Source organism: Budorcas taxicolor, chromosome 25, assembly GCF_023091745.1.
Source record: "Budorcas taxicolor isolate Tak-1 chromosome 25, Takin1.1, whole genome shotgun sequence".
Classification (NCBI taxonomy): Eukaryota; Metazoa; Chordata; class Mammalia; order Artiodactyla; family Bovidae; genus Budorcas; species Budorcas taxicolor.
Genome location: NC_068934.1, coordinates 42,960,480 through 42,973,746, shown reverse-complemented (window position 1 = coordinate 42,973,746; position 13,267 = coordinate 42,960,480). Strand labels below are relative to the sequence as shown.

At 49.2% G+C, this 13,267-nt stretch overlaps 1 protein-coding gene across 7 annotated transcripts in view; it reads right to left on the bottom strand.

The window, feature by feature from the left end:
* MARK2 (microtubule affinity regulating kinase 2) overlaps window positions 1-13,061 on the bottom strand; it is a 55,830-nt gene extending 42,769 nt beyond the window's left edge. For 2 of the 7 annotated variants that reach the window (XM_052661567.1, XM_052661568.1), the window contains exon 1: window positions 12,557-13,061. In XM_052661567.1, the coding sequence (XP_052517527.1) occupies window positions 12,557-12,610 (54 nt within the window). In that variant the 5' untranslated portion in view covers window positions 12,611-13,061. The remainder of the gene's footprint in view (window positions 1-12,556) is intronic. The other 5 variants (XM_052661573.1, XM_052661569.1, XM_052661571.1 and 2 more) reach the window with 3 other exon arrangements.
* Window positions 13,062-13,267: the final 206 nt, after the last annotated feature.

Below are 13,267 nucleotides of genomic sequence, written 5' to 3'. Positions count from 1 at the left end.
ATGTGTGCACCCGTGGAGGATTCATGTTGATGTATGGCAAAACCAATAGAATATTGTAAAGTAATTAGCCTCCAATTAAAATACATAAATTTATTTTAAAAAAAAAAGAGGAGGAGGAGGAAATAAGCTCACTTGGGTCAAAGTCTCTGACGCCCAGGCAGGCATGATTACAGGGGCTGGGAACTGCAAACAAGGGCTCCCTATGAAGTCATCGCAGATAGCCAGGCCAAGACTGGGGACAGTCACCTCAGGTTTTGTCTACAACAAAGGTTTCTCTCACTTTCTGGTCTCAAGAACTCTTCACATTCTTAAAAAATGTATGGAGGACTGCAAAGATCTTTTTATGTGGGTCATAGCTATCAACAGTAACCTTCTTAAAAACTGAAATTGATTTTTAAAAGTATTTTTATTCATTTAAAATAACAACAAACCCATTACCTGTTTACACAAATAACCCATTTTTTAAATGCAGAAACTATTTCTAAAACAAAATGAAATTCATAACAACAGTTGCACTGTTTTGTACTCCAGGATATCTCTTTAATGTTAAGCTTAACGAAAGAGATTTCTTGTATCTGCTTCTGCATTCAGTGTGTTTCCGTAGGTTGGGTGAAAGATACAAAAATCTCATTTCACACAGATGTGTAGTTGGAAAATGAAGTTTAATAGCCTTTCAAATCTTGAGGATTTTCTTCTTTGATATTAGACCAAAACTCCACAAGTGGTTGTTTTTAAAGGCTAGTTGCAATGTGCAATCTGAGATTTTATCAAATGAATCTTGTGTGTACTTTTACATTAAAATCCACTGGTCACCTTGCACTGAGTTGCTCTTTTACCTACTGATAACTGATAACCAAGGAAATAACAAGGAGATCCAACCAGTCCATCCTAAAGGAAATCAGTCCTGAATATTCATTGGAAGGACTGGTGTTGAAGCTGAAACTCCAATAATTTGGCCACCTGATTCGAAGAGCTGACTCACTGGAAAAGACCCAGATGCTGGGAAAGATTGAAGGTGGGAGGTGAAGGGGACAACAGAGGATGAGATGGTTGGATGGCATCATTGACTCGATGGACACGGGTTTGAGGAAATTCAGGGAGTCGGTGATGGACAGGGAGGCCTGGGGGTCACAGTCCATGGGGTCACAAAGAGTCGGACACGACGGAGTGACTGAACTGAACTGAACCAAGGAAATATTCCTTCACTGACTATGCAGAATTTCCAAATACTGGGATTTCATACAATATCAAAAAATCATACTCCATTAATCTTCCCACCAATCTCATCAAAAAAAAGTGTGACAAATCCAAGTTTTCCAAAATTCTAATTTTTGCTTGAAAACTTGAATTTTATCACCGGCAATGATGACAGACTCACTCTGTTCAATTTCAAGATGTCCACTAAACACTTACGCATGAATAACTATAGTTTGTCCATCAATTGTTATTTCAAGTAAAAATGATCTGCTCAGCTGGGTCGGCTCCAACACACAAGAGCATTTTCCCCAGACAGCTGGACTGTGGTAAAGAGCAGTAATGCTCCATGGATACTCTGCATTTCATCACTTGGAATATCAGAGACCTTTACTGGAGGACTGAGATTTAATTAAAAACAAAACAAAACACCAAACACACAATTTTCAGTGCTTCATCCGGGACATTCTTCAGTGACAGTGAGTTTTTTTTTTAAACCACAAGCGCGCAGAGTGAAGTCCATGACTACCACCAGCAGCGTTTGGTGCCCCTACCCTGACTCACGTCATGGCGCCAGCAGTTCTCTCTGCTGCTCGCTGATTCTGTACCAGCAATGCAACTGCAAACAAAGCTGCTCCAGAAAAACCGTGAGAGCCAAAAAAGTCATTCAACCCTTTGCATATTTACCACAACTTGTGTTTTGTTGCTGAGCATTCCCACCAGAGAAAATGTTTTTGAAGTATAGGTGGTGGTGATATGAGTTGAGCCATGCCTGTATATCTGCTCATTTCTAAGGTGAAAGTACAACTCTATAAACAAGACATTAACTCAGTCTTCATGTCTGCAGCTGAATCTTTAATTCAACAACACAGTACCATGAAGTGGCACTGCCCCGAACTTTACCGACTTTTCATCCAGTGTGCATTCAGGAATCCCAGCTGTTCAAAACTTATCAGTCTCTCAGCTACTGAGTGGGCTTCTCTGGACAAAGCAATACCTCATCCTTTAAGAGGCTTCAGTGACTTTGGCATTTCTAGCTGGAAATGTTGGAGCGAGTTTTGGATTTTAAAGAGACTGTCGTATGTACACTTAAAATGCGTAATTTCTTTCTCTTTAATCTCTGACGACTGCTCCTGAATGAAGCTGCAACGTAACTGGTACCCTTCTAGTGGCAGCTGCAGTGTGAAGTTGCTCAGTTGTGCCTGACTCTTTGCAGCCCCGTGGACTGTAGCCTGCCAGGTTTCCCTGTCCATGGGATTCTCCAGGCAAGAATACTGGAGTGGGTTGCCATTTCCTTCTCCAAGGGATGTTCCTAACCCAGGGATCAAACCCTGGTCTCCTGCATTGCAGGGAGCTTCTGTACTGTCTGAGCCACTAGGGAAGGCCAACCGGCACTCTAATACTACATGAAAACACTAAAAATAAAGCACACACAATAAGCTACATTATTAGTGTCTATAAAGATGAGAAGATATCTTTCATTATGATTTCATTTCTTTTAAATTTTCTTTCATTTCTTGTTTAGTTTTGCCAAGTTTCTTCAGAGTAGATCCCTCCCTTTCACTTGTTGATACATTTCTAACTGCAGTAAACAGAGCTAGCAGCTGTGTTTGAGAAAGCAAAACTTCCAACGTTTCTTTTTTAAGCCAACAATTCATCCTTAAATGTAAGAAAAATACTATGAATTTTCCTCTATTTTAGAATAAAACAGAATTAAGGCTAAAGTAAGTTATAATTTTAAGAATTATTAGTTTCCCCCAAAGTTTTTACAAGTAGGTGCTGGAAGTTATCCTTACTTCTCATGTTTCTTCAAAGGTGCTAGGAAAATGTTGGGATTTTAAAATAACTATTTATTGGACAATAATGAGGTTTACAGAAATTACAACAGGTATACTGCAGAAAGCTAGTAAAAGCACAGAAGAAGTGATGAATTCATCACCAAAAACTTCCATATTTACACCTTAAAGAACTACCTTAAAAATTCTAGGAAAAACAAAAATAAAGCAGCACACATTGAAAAAAAAAAGAAAAGCAGCACCTACTCTTTTAGCCAAGAGTGATCACGTCAGTACACATCACTTAGCCTCTGGAAAACACTGTCTACTGGGGAGAGAATGAGAGTGAAACGAGCAAATATAGCATTAATGTTACAAGGAAAATTGTTTGGGTTTTGTATAGCACCAAACAGGTCTTAGGGACCCCAAGGGTCCCCAGACTACACTTTGAGAACCAACACAGTGTTACCAAAAGTATTAAGTGTCTCCTCAGATCTCTCCCAAGACATGGTCTAGAGTTTCGGCATTCCTGATTGCCCAGAACTAGCTTAGACCCCGTCACCAGGGAAACTGGGATGCCAAGTCAGGCTTCACTGAGGAAAGTGGCTCCAGAGACAAAAAAAGAAAATGTTTTCCAAAGCAGGGAGCTCTTAACTTTACACAAATCAGAGGAATAGGAGAAAGAAAGGACGGGGTGGTTCTGGGATTCTATACATGAAGGAGATCTCAGACTATCAAAATTCCCCTTCTGAGCCAGGCCGCAAAAGAGGTGTACAAACAGGTGAGGCAGAGCGACACGGAGATGAAAACCCAGGAAGGACAGCGACAAGGAAGGGACAGAGTTCAAAGCAACTGAACAGAAAAAAGGAAGTGAGACAAGCCAGCAGAGGGTCAAAAGGAAGCGGAAAATGCAGTGAAAGACACATTCTGAGATGAGCCCTGCAGCAGAGACACTTACCTTTCTTCCCCGCCACAGTGGCAATGTGAAAAAACGAAGCAGCTTGCTGCTTTGATAAGGCATTTAGGCTCTAGAGGCGCAAGCGAGGAACATCAACAGGAGCCAACTGAGACCAAAACCTCGGCTCAAGACTCAAAGCCCACAAACCCACAGGAATGGCTGAGAAATGGCTGTCACCCTCCCAGGGTTCCCAAAGGGAGGCTTTCTTCTCACTTCATAAAAGCCAACAAAGGTAACAAGAACCTGCCCTTGCAGGCCCCTCGGCTAGTGGAAAAGGAACCTAAAATCACCAGCTGCTAGGTTCCCATGTGGTCTTCAAGAGAAACAGGGAGCTTTCTCCTGCTGCCAAAGGGTAGACACAGCTCGTGAAGAAAGGAACGTGAGGAAAGAAATCCAATCCAGGCACCAGGTGGGGCCTCCTCTAACACCCAGATCCCAGCAACTCAGAAAAGCCGGGGTTCCAGGGGCTAGATCTGGCCTTCCAGCCAATGAAGAGACTGCACACCCACCACCACCACCACCACCACGACTCACAACACAGAAGTACGGACCAGCAGGGGGTCGTGTGTTTCTTTTTCCTTTAATCAATAAAGCTGCCTAATATTGGTATCTTGTCAATACATGAACTTTAAAAAAAGTGCTTTCAAAAGTATATAAACCTCTCCAATAGGTCAGTTCAATCGCTCCAACTCTTTGTGACCCCACGGACTGCAGCTCGTCAGGCTTCCCTGTCCATCACCAACTCCCTGAGCTTGCGCAAACCCAGGTCCATCGAGTCAGTGGTGCCAGCCAACCATCTCAACCTCTGTCATCCCCTTCTCCCCCTAAATCTCTCCAACTGCATCCTAATTTCTTTCAGATAGCTGACTGGTAAAATTAAAAATAAAAAAAATTTTTTTAACTCACAAATCCTAAGAAAAGCACCTACGGAACCCCAGTCAACACAGAGATAATCCAAAGTATTTCCCTTCTAGCGACCTAGAGTTGCATGGCGCTCAGACCAGGCTTCCCTGGTGGCTCAGAGGATAAAGCGTCTGCCTGCAGTGCGGGAGACCTGGGTTCGATCCCTGGGTCAGGAAGAACCCCTGGAGAAGGAAATGGCAACCCACTCCAGTATTCTTGCCTGGAGAATCCCACGGACAGAGGAGCCTGGCGGGATACAGTCCACAGGGTCGCAAAGAGTCAGACACAAATGAGCGACTTCACACACAACACACACGGACAAAATTCATTAAGTTGGTCAACTGAAACAATGATGACGATAATTTTTATATCCTGTCTGGCCCTATTCTAAGTGCTTTATATTCATTAATTCTTTTAATGCTCACAACAGCTATACCTCTAAGACAGCACTATTATAATTCCTTTTTCTTTACAGAAGAACAAACAGCCGCATAGGGACAGAGTAAGCCCAAGGTCACAGCGGGGCCTATCCCGAGATCCCAGCTCAGGAACTCTAGCCGTAGCACCCAATCTGACCACAGCGACACCATTTATTGGAACTCCAAAGGCGCTGGGATCCCCTTTCAACTCTGCCATAAAGTCAACTCAATCAGAATGCTACGCTAGACCAAACGGGCCCGAGGGGCCCCACTTCCTGTGACTGGAGAACCAGTACCTCAAACTTTTGTGGGCAAAGCAAAGCAGCAAGCCACAGACACTGCCAATGCTACGTGCAAAGACAATCAAAATGCGGCCATCTGTGGAGAGGAGGCAGGGATGTGAGGGGGTGAGGGAAAGCCAGCAGGCCCTAATGTCTAAAGAGGTGAGAAAAAGGGGGTGCCCTGCATACTGGATCATCAGCACCCACAACAAAACCCTTCAGTCATACGGTGCTCGGGAGAGACCACGAGACCACTGCAGCCGGGCCAAGGCCAGACGCTAGAGCGCTGCCTGCAGGTGGCTTCACTCGCCAACCAGCAGGCGTGGCCTGGGGGCTGTCTCACTGGGAGACTGAGGACAGGATCCTGCCACATCAGCGGCACTGGCGGTCCAGCCGCACTGTCTCCTCCCTGAGACGGATTCCCTCCTGTGCTCAGGAAATGCCAGCACATGGTGACTGAAGTCTCCCATGCTTCCTACAGGTACCTCCACCAAGGACAACCAAACGGTTCCCCATGGCTGAAGTACCTGTCGAACTGCCAAAAGACCAAAACCTATTCTCTCTCCTTTTTTCTTCTCCAGTGGGCTTGGACAGACAGTTCCTATGCACCAATCCAAAAGGTCTGGGGTCTAGTTGGATTTAGCAGCCAGGTCACAGTAGCCAGGAGGCAGGAGTCCAGATTCCCTTCCAGATCCACAGACCGGGAGCCAAGCACAGACCTCCTGGCCAGGTGGAGGGCCTTCTGCCAAGCTGTGAACTGCAAAGGAAAGGAGCTGTACCTTCGAGATGCTGGTGAAAGGTGCCCAAGACAAAGCAGCATGGCATGCGGAGAAAGCCCACTCACTGGAGAGGCCCAGCTCAGAGACCAGGGGAGGGACGGGGGTTGTTTAGAGACATCACCCAAACTCATGCCTCAGTGAGCAGAGCCCAGAGGAGGCAGATCTTTGAATCGCCAACTTCCCAAACAGCACAGAGGAAAACAGGCCGAGGTGGTTCAAAACCCGCTTGACTGGTTCTACAGAGAAGTCGCTGGTCTGCTCCGCCTTCCGTATGTTAAAAAGAAAAACGTGGCTTGCAGCCAGTCACTGAACCCACCCCTCCCCTCCCCCACTGTCCCCAGGATCCACCGAGCCAAGGGTCCACCTCACCCTCCCTCCTACCTACTTGTGACACTCATGACTCTGTAAGCCTAAAGTCACTAGTCCGCTGCACAAGATGAAATATACTGATACACGTTTTTGCCCTCTTCTGGGCTTCCCAGGTTGCGCTAGAGGTAAAGAACTCGGCTGCCAATGCAGGAGATTCAGGTTCAATCCTTGGATCGGGAAGATCCCCTAGAGGGCATGACAATCCACTCCAGTATTCTTAACTGGGAAGTCCTGTGGACAGAGGCGCCCAGCGGGTTACAGTCCACAGGGTCGCAAAGAGTAGGACACGACTAAAGCAACTTAGGGAGCACTCACCCATTTCTAATGCGAGAGAATCAATGAAGTAAGGGGGAATGAGCGGATCACTCCCCACAGGGGCCAAGGAAGCTTCATACCCTCTAGACGTTCAGATGAAGGGATCCAGCTTATTCACACGGCCCAACGCAGAGGCAGGTCTAGTGAAGGGAAGGACCGGGGATTCCTCCTCCTCCAACTGATAACTGGAAATCAATGGGCCAGATTTCCTCCTGGTGGTTTTTCAGAACCAGAGGTACCATCTTAAAGTCTAAAAAAAAAGCAAGGAAACTCCATAGCCCACACTGAGAGGGCTGTGGTGGGGGAGTGATGGGAACTTTCAGAGTTAACATGGGGACAGACGGCCTCCTCCCAGGCCACAAGTGGGAAATGGGTGGCTTCCTCCCCCACCGGGTTTGTAAAGGTTTACTCTTCCCATTGCTGAGACTGAAAGGGAACCTGCATAGATAACACTTCAGTGACTCACGCCTGTTTGATGAAGGCTGGGAGAAAGCCCGGAGAATCCAAGCTTCAAGTGCAAAATGTACAAATGCTGGAATCTACCATGAAGAAAAGGAAACCCAGCCACCTATCTGGTTTGTCATTTTGCTGAACTTCTGCTGAAGGAGGAAGGGCCAGGTTTAAACTCCACCCACCCTTTCCACATCCCTCTCAATTTTGGCTTTGACAGGAAAGTGGCAAACAACGGCAGCATCACCATGACGAGGAGAGAACCAAAGGCTTTCCATAACTCCTCTCAAAGAAGAGGTCTAGTGGCCAGTGTTCAGCTTAACCAAGCGGAGGGAGCTGGGGCCAGACCTGCTTGGCTGCAGGAAAGCCTCATCAGGCAGCCTCGGAGAACGCAGGATGACCGCCCTCCTCACGCTCTCCATCTGCTGAGGTTGCCTCATCCCAATCCATTAATGGGCTTCAAAGTGCTGCTGGGGGGAGTCCACTTAGCAGAGACGCTATCACGGGGCCAAGGGTGGCGCCCAGCCCCCACCTCGCTTGTCGATAATGGGCCACAAAGTCTGAGGCTTAGCTGCACTTTAGGCATAAAATATTCATTCAGGTCGACATAATACATATGTAGGAGAGTCATGGAAGCTCCTGGGAGAAGAGAAATGCCAGCCAGGTGGCTAAGTGCTCAGTGGGAAAGAGTTCATGAAGGCATGGCTTAGTCCTGGTCAAGTGCCCACTGAGAATGAGGTTGTTCTGTCCAAAGGGGAAGCAGTATAGTCTGAAGGTTTTTCACTCCGAAGACCTCTAACCATGCAAACCTCTCAGAAAACAAATTCTCAGTCTCTCCCTACCTCACAGGCACCAACTCTATTTAAGACATTTATGCTGAAAAAAAAAAAAAAAATCAGGCCCAATCTTTGGTCACCGTGTAATCTGAAGCAGGCCAAATCTCAATGACTGCCTTGTATCCCTCTTCTTAGCTGCTTCCCAAAGTCCACAGACTAGAGAGAAATTATTACAGTTTACCAGGGAGTTGCCTTGGCCAGGCTCGAAGGCTGTAGTATGGCAGCTCTGTGAACTCCAGGGTCCACTGGTGTCCTTGCTCTAACCAGGCCTCTTTCCGCATTCCAGGGGTAAAGCAGAAAGTAAAGACTATATGGTCTGAAATGTACCCACACCTCTAGCCAGAAGGCAGCACCAAGGGCCCCCGCCAGAGTCAAAGGGCAGAGGTCAGAGCCATCACCCAGAGCACAGGTCTTGCCGCACCGCTTGCAGGACAGGGAGTGAAATGAGAGGGGACCGAGCTCTCGCCGAGACAACACTAAAACCAGATTATTCAGTGAAACGTTCAGGCAGAATCAACCCTGGGAGCCGTGAGCTAGCTATGTGTGTTTGGAGTGGCTCAGTGGTTCTTTACAGGATCCTGAAAGTTAGATTTGCTCTCTCACCCGGACTTCCCAACACCTCTTCCCAGAATCATCTGAGAGGATGAACAATGCCACTCACTCCCTGGAAGGACGACAGAAGCCCCCACACTCGCCCACCGCAGAGGGGCAGGCGCAGAGGCAGAGGCAGGGCTGGCAGTGAAAGCCTCCTTCTTTCTTGCAGGAGCTCTCCCTTGTGGTTCCCGAGGTCCAGAGGCGGGGGAGGCCTGGGGCCATGCAGGCCTCCACCAGGCATTCCAGAAAGCTCTCGCCAGCGGCAGGTGGACACTGCACGCTGGACCCCTCTGCACTTGCCTGTTTCTGCTGCTGCTGGCTGGAAGACAAACAGTCATCCTGCTGATTGCTTCCACTGCTGCCAAGCCTCCAGGCCAACAGAGCCATTTGGAAAAGTGAACAGAAAGCTCAGCTCACAGATTCAGATGCCCCAAACTACCAGTCCCAGGTTACAACCCTCCTTCTGCAAACAGAAGAGTCTATGACTGTGAAAAAGCATATCTGCAATCAGGTGCCACAAAAATCACAATAACGGCAGGGCTTAACTTTCATCTCCTCCTTTCACTGTTAGAAGCAGAGTCGACAGCAAGCAGGCAATGTCTCTGCAACACCAGATTTATTTTTATGCTTCAGCATTTTCTCTCTCTGGGTCTATGTGTGTTTAATTCAGATGTGATCAAAGAGCTCCTAGAAACAGGTTCTCATCAGCCACATGTTTTAAAGAAAGGGGGAGAGAAAGAGCGAGAAGAGACTGGAGTTTGAAGACAACCAGTAGAGTTTGTTTATCTGTTTTTCAGTGAAACCAATTTAAATAATTTAAATCTAAGTAAGGTAACAGAGGACCTTTGGGGGAAAGAAACCAACCCAACCACATCCCTTGCTTTTTATCTCGCAACATTAAGGCTTCTACCACAACCACTTTAGTTAAACTCACAACACGACCAAGAAGAGCTTCCTGGTCTCACCTGGTAGCATGATCTAGTCCAAAAGAGGCCAGTGCTTCAGGCCTCTCTGGCCTTATGACCCGAAGAGCTGTTACATATGTTTTTCTTGTTTTAAAAAATACCACATCTGCTTGTAAGGTTTTTCAAAATCTATGTTTTTTCAAGGCGAAGACTTAATATCAAGTCCGTAGTGGGACTACCCTGAGAATAACAGCAGAAGCAATGAAGTGGCTCGGGGGAACCTAAATCCACAGACTGGAAACAGGATGAGTAATTCATAATTTGGAGCAAGATGACAACGTATGCAGCCAGTTCTCTGGACAAAGTTATCAAGTAGCAGCTTACATTCCCAAATGGTTCACAGAGTTCGGCTATCATAAAATCGGTGGGAGGCAAGCACCAGGTTCCTGCAACATGCTCAGGTGTGTGTGAGGCTTGAAGGGAAGAGAGGAAATCAATGCACACATCACAAGAAGACCGTGGCAAGAATACATGTACGCTGAGTAAACAACACAAAGAAAGCACACTGAGGCACTCAGTTACTCTGCTCTGCTGAACACAGTGCCCCCCACAGCCCTGCTGAGGGAGTAGGCACTCCACCGCCACGCCCCAGATGCCTGCGGGTGCCAGTCAGTCACTTGGCTTCCTCCTACCAGCTCAGACTCAACAGTCTGGGAAAGTCCTCTGGTTAAGCAGCAGGGTTTACGTGCTAAATAAAGGTTGTGACAGGAGAAGGAATGGAACAGATAACCTCGAGAGGGCCTTGAGAAAGTGGTTCCCAGGAAGAAGAGAAACAGCTGGCATTTGAGGGCAAGACTGAGATGGAGACCATGCTCCTGTTTCTAAAGACCGCAGTCCCATGCCAAACCCAGTGATACAGTGGAACTCAACCATCTCTCCCTCTCAACCTGTTTCACCCCCTAGAAGCAGTCAGTCCATCCACAGGTTATGAAAGGGTCAACCACTGCAGAAAAAACGTATCCAGAACTCCTCTTAAGGTCCTGACTGTCCAGATGACAGAGACTGAGGGGCTAACAAAAGAGAAAAACACTGGAAAAATGAAAAGCGGAAAGATTTAAGATGTTAATGTTAATATGCAAGAGGCATTAATATGCAAGAGAATATAACAATGGTTCTATTGCGCTAGCCAGAAAGAAGGGAACAAGAGGAAAACATAATGGATGCAACAAGAGAAAAGGACGCAAAAAAGCACTGCAAGCCCCGGGGGTGAAGAGCTCTTTTTTCAAGTTAATTTTTTTTTTTGCCTAGTAAAGTTCTCCACCAGGAAAGGTGTGACAGGCAGAGGACTCTCCAGAGCAGGCAGCAAGGGACACCAGAGATGGTGAAAGAAAGGGGAGGGGTGGAAAGTGGACGCCTCTCGGCTGCAAGGTGAGATGACACAGAAAAGGCTAAGGCTTGGGTGACAAATGATAGCAGTGATTGCCAGGATGAGGGGAGAGGGAGCAGCTCAAGAAACCAGCACGCAAAATTCCTGGCCCCGGGAGTCACAAAGACTAGCCGACCACAAGCGGATGGACAGGGGCATACGTGGGGGGAATAAATATGATGTGAAGAAGGCTGGCAAGGAGTACGGAGATGAAAGGCAATCCTGATCAAGAGGAATGGTACTAAGAAAGATGGGGTGAGGGCAGAGAAATGGGAAGGCAACAAGCAAAGGGGAAGATACTAAGAGACAGGGTCCTGAGTGAAGAAACAGGAAAGCATAACGGCCAGGCTTGTGTTACGGTGTAAGAAGACAGAACCGGGAGGACCAGGATGAAGCGAGGCCTGGGAAAGGACCGCGCAACAGGTGGTGTCAATGGAGCAGGGCTGAAATAGAGAGTCTTTCCCTCCGCAGGAAGAGCCCAGGGAGAAGGCTTGTACAGCACTCGCAGTGAGAAACAGGAGGCCAAGCCAAAACTTAAAAAAACAAGCCCCAGGGGAAGAGAACGTGAGGGATCTCGGGAGCGTGAAGGGAGTGAAGACTGGAACCCCGAAGACAACCTGTGGGAAAACTATGCGCATGACAGCTGTATGGGGAAACACGGAAGCAACAAATGCCAGCGCGAGGCACCAGGGAGCTCCTGGAGAAGAGAAGGGAAAGTGATGAGGAAAGAGTAGGCGAGCGATTTGGAAAGGTGATGAGGGTGGAGCTGGTGGGTTGCAAGCAAGAGGGCGAGCACAATGTGGAACAGGAGGAGGCAGGGTAAAAAGCCGGGGAACTGACAGGGGACAGGGATCGAGGTCACAGTCCGGGGCAAGGACCCTGAGGGTGATAACTGGGACTGGGAGAACCGGAGCGGGCAGAGGGGAAGCGAGGCTGGAGGGATGAAGAGGTGGACAACGATCTGGGGCGAATCGCAGGGTGCTGGTCTAGGAGCAGGAAGGTGGCTGCTTTCAGCGTGGGTGGAGGAAGACCAAAAAGGCCCCTGAGAGAAAAAGGGAAGAGAAGAGGAAGCTGGGGAGGTAACACGGAAGAGCGCAGGAGGGCGGTGAAGGGAGAAGGGCCGGGGGGAGGGGGGTGGTCGGCAGAAAGGCAAGTGTGCAGCTTGGAGTCCGGACGAGGTGGGTCCCCGGACAGGACGCGGAAGGGAGGTGTACGGGGCCAGGAGCCAGATGACAGGGCAGCCGAGGCTTACAGGCTGGCAGCCGGGGCACGAAGAGAGCTGAGGAGGGAGGAGGCTCTGCAAGGTGCAGGGGCCCAGCCAAAGAATGTGGGGAGCCCTCCGGGCTCCTTACCTGCTCGGTGTCCCTCTCGTTCAGCGTGGGTAGGGGGGTCCGAGCGCTGGACATGGCGCCGGTATCTCAAGGGAGGGAAACCGAGAAGCTTGGAGGAAGGGAGGGAAGGGAAGGCGCGGAGCCCGGCCGGGCGGGGCTTCTCACAGCAGGAGCACCCGCCGCATGGGCCCCGGCCGGGGGTGCGGGGAGGCCGGGCTGCCGTTCACGCCAGCCCGGGGATGCGCCGCTCGGGCTAGGCCGCGCCGGCTCCGAGCAGCTCCGGACCGCACCCCCCCGACCCCCGGCTGGGCCGTGCCGCCTTTCGGCCGGGCCGCGCCGCTCCGCCTACTCTCTGCCGCCGCAGCCGGCCGCCTGCCTCGCTCCTCCCCTGCCCTCAGCGGCACTGCTCCGCGCCCGGCACACAGGCAGCCGCCGCCGGACCTGCTGCTCCCAACATGGCCGCCACCACCGCCGGTCCTCGGCTCTTTCCGCCGGCAGCAGCCGGAAACATCCGAAGCGGCTAGAAACGGGAGGGAGGCGCGCCTTCTCCTCCCAGCCACCGACTGCTGGTGAATTCCGGAAACACCCGAAGAAGGTAATCCTGGGGACGCGCGCTGCTCCGCGATTCCGAAGACCAAGCTTCGGCTCTGTTTACGGAAATCTACGAAGAGACTCCGGGTACTCCAGCCACGCCTACAGGCCTTGCCCCGCCCACTTCAAGCAGGTTTTCGG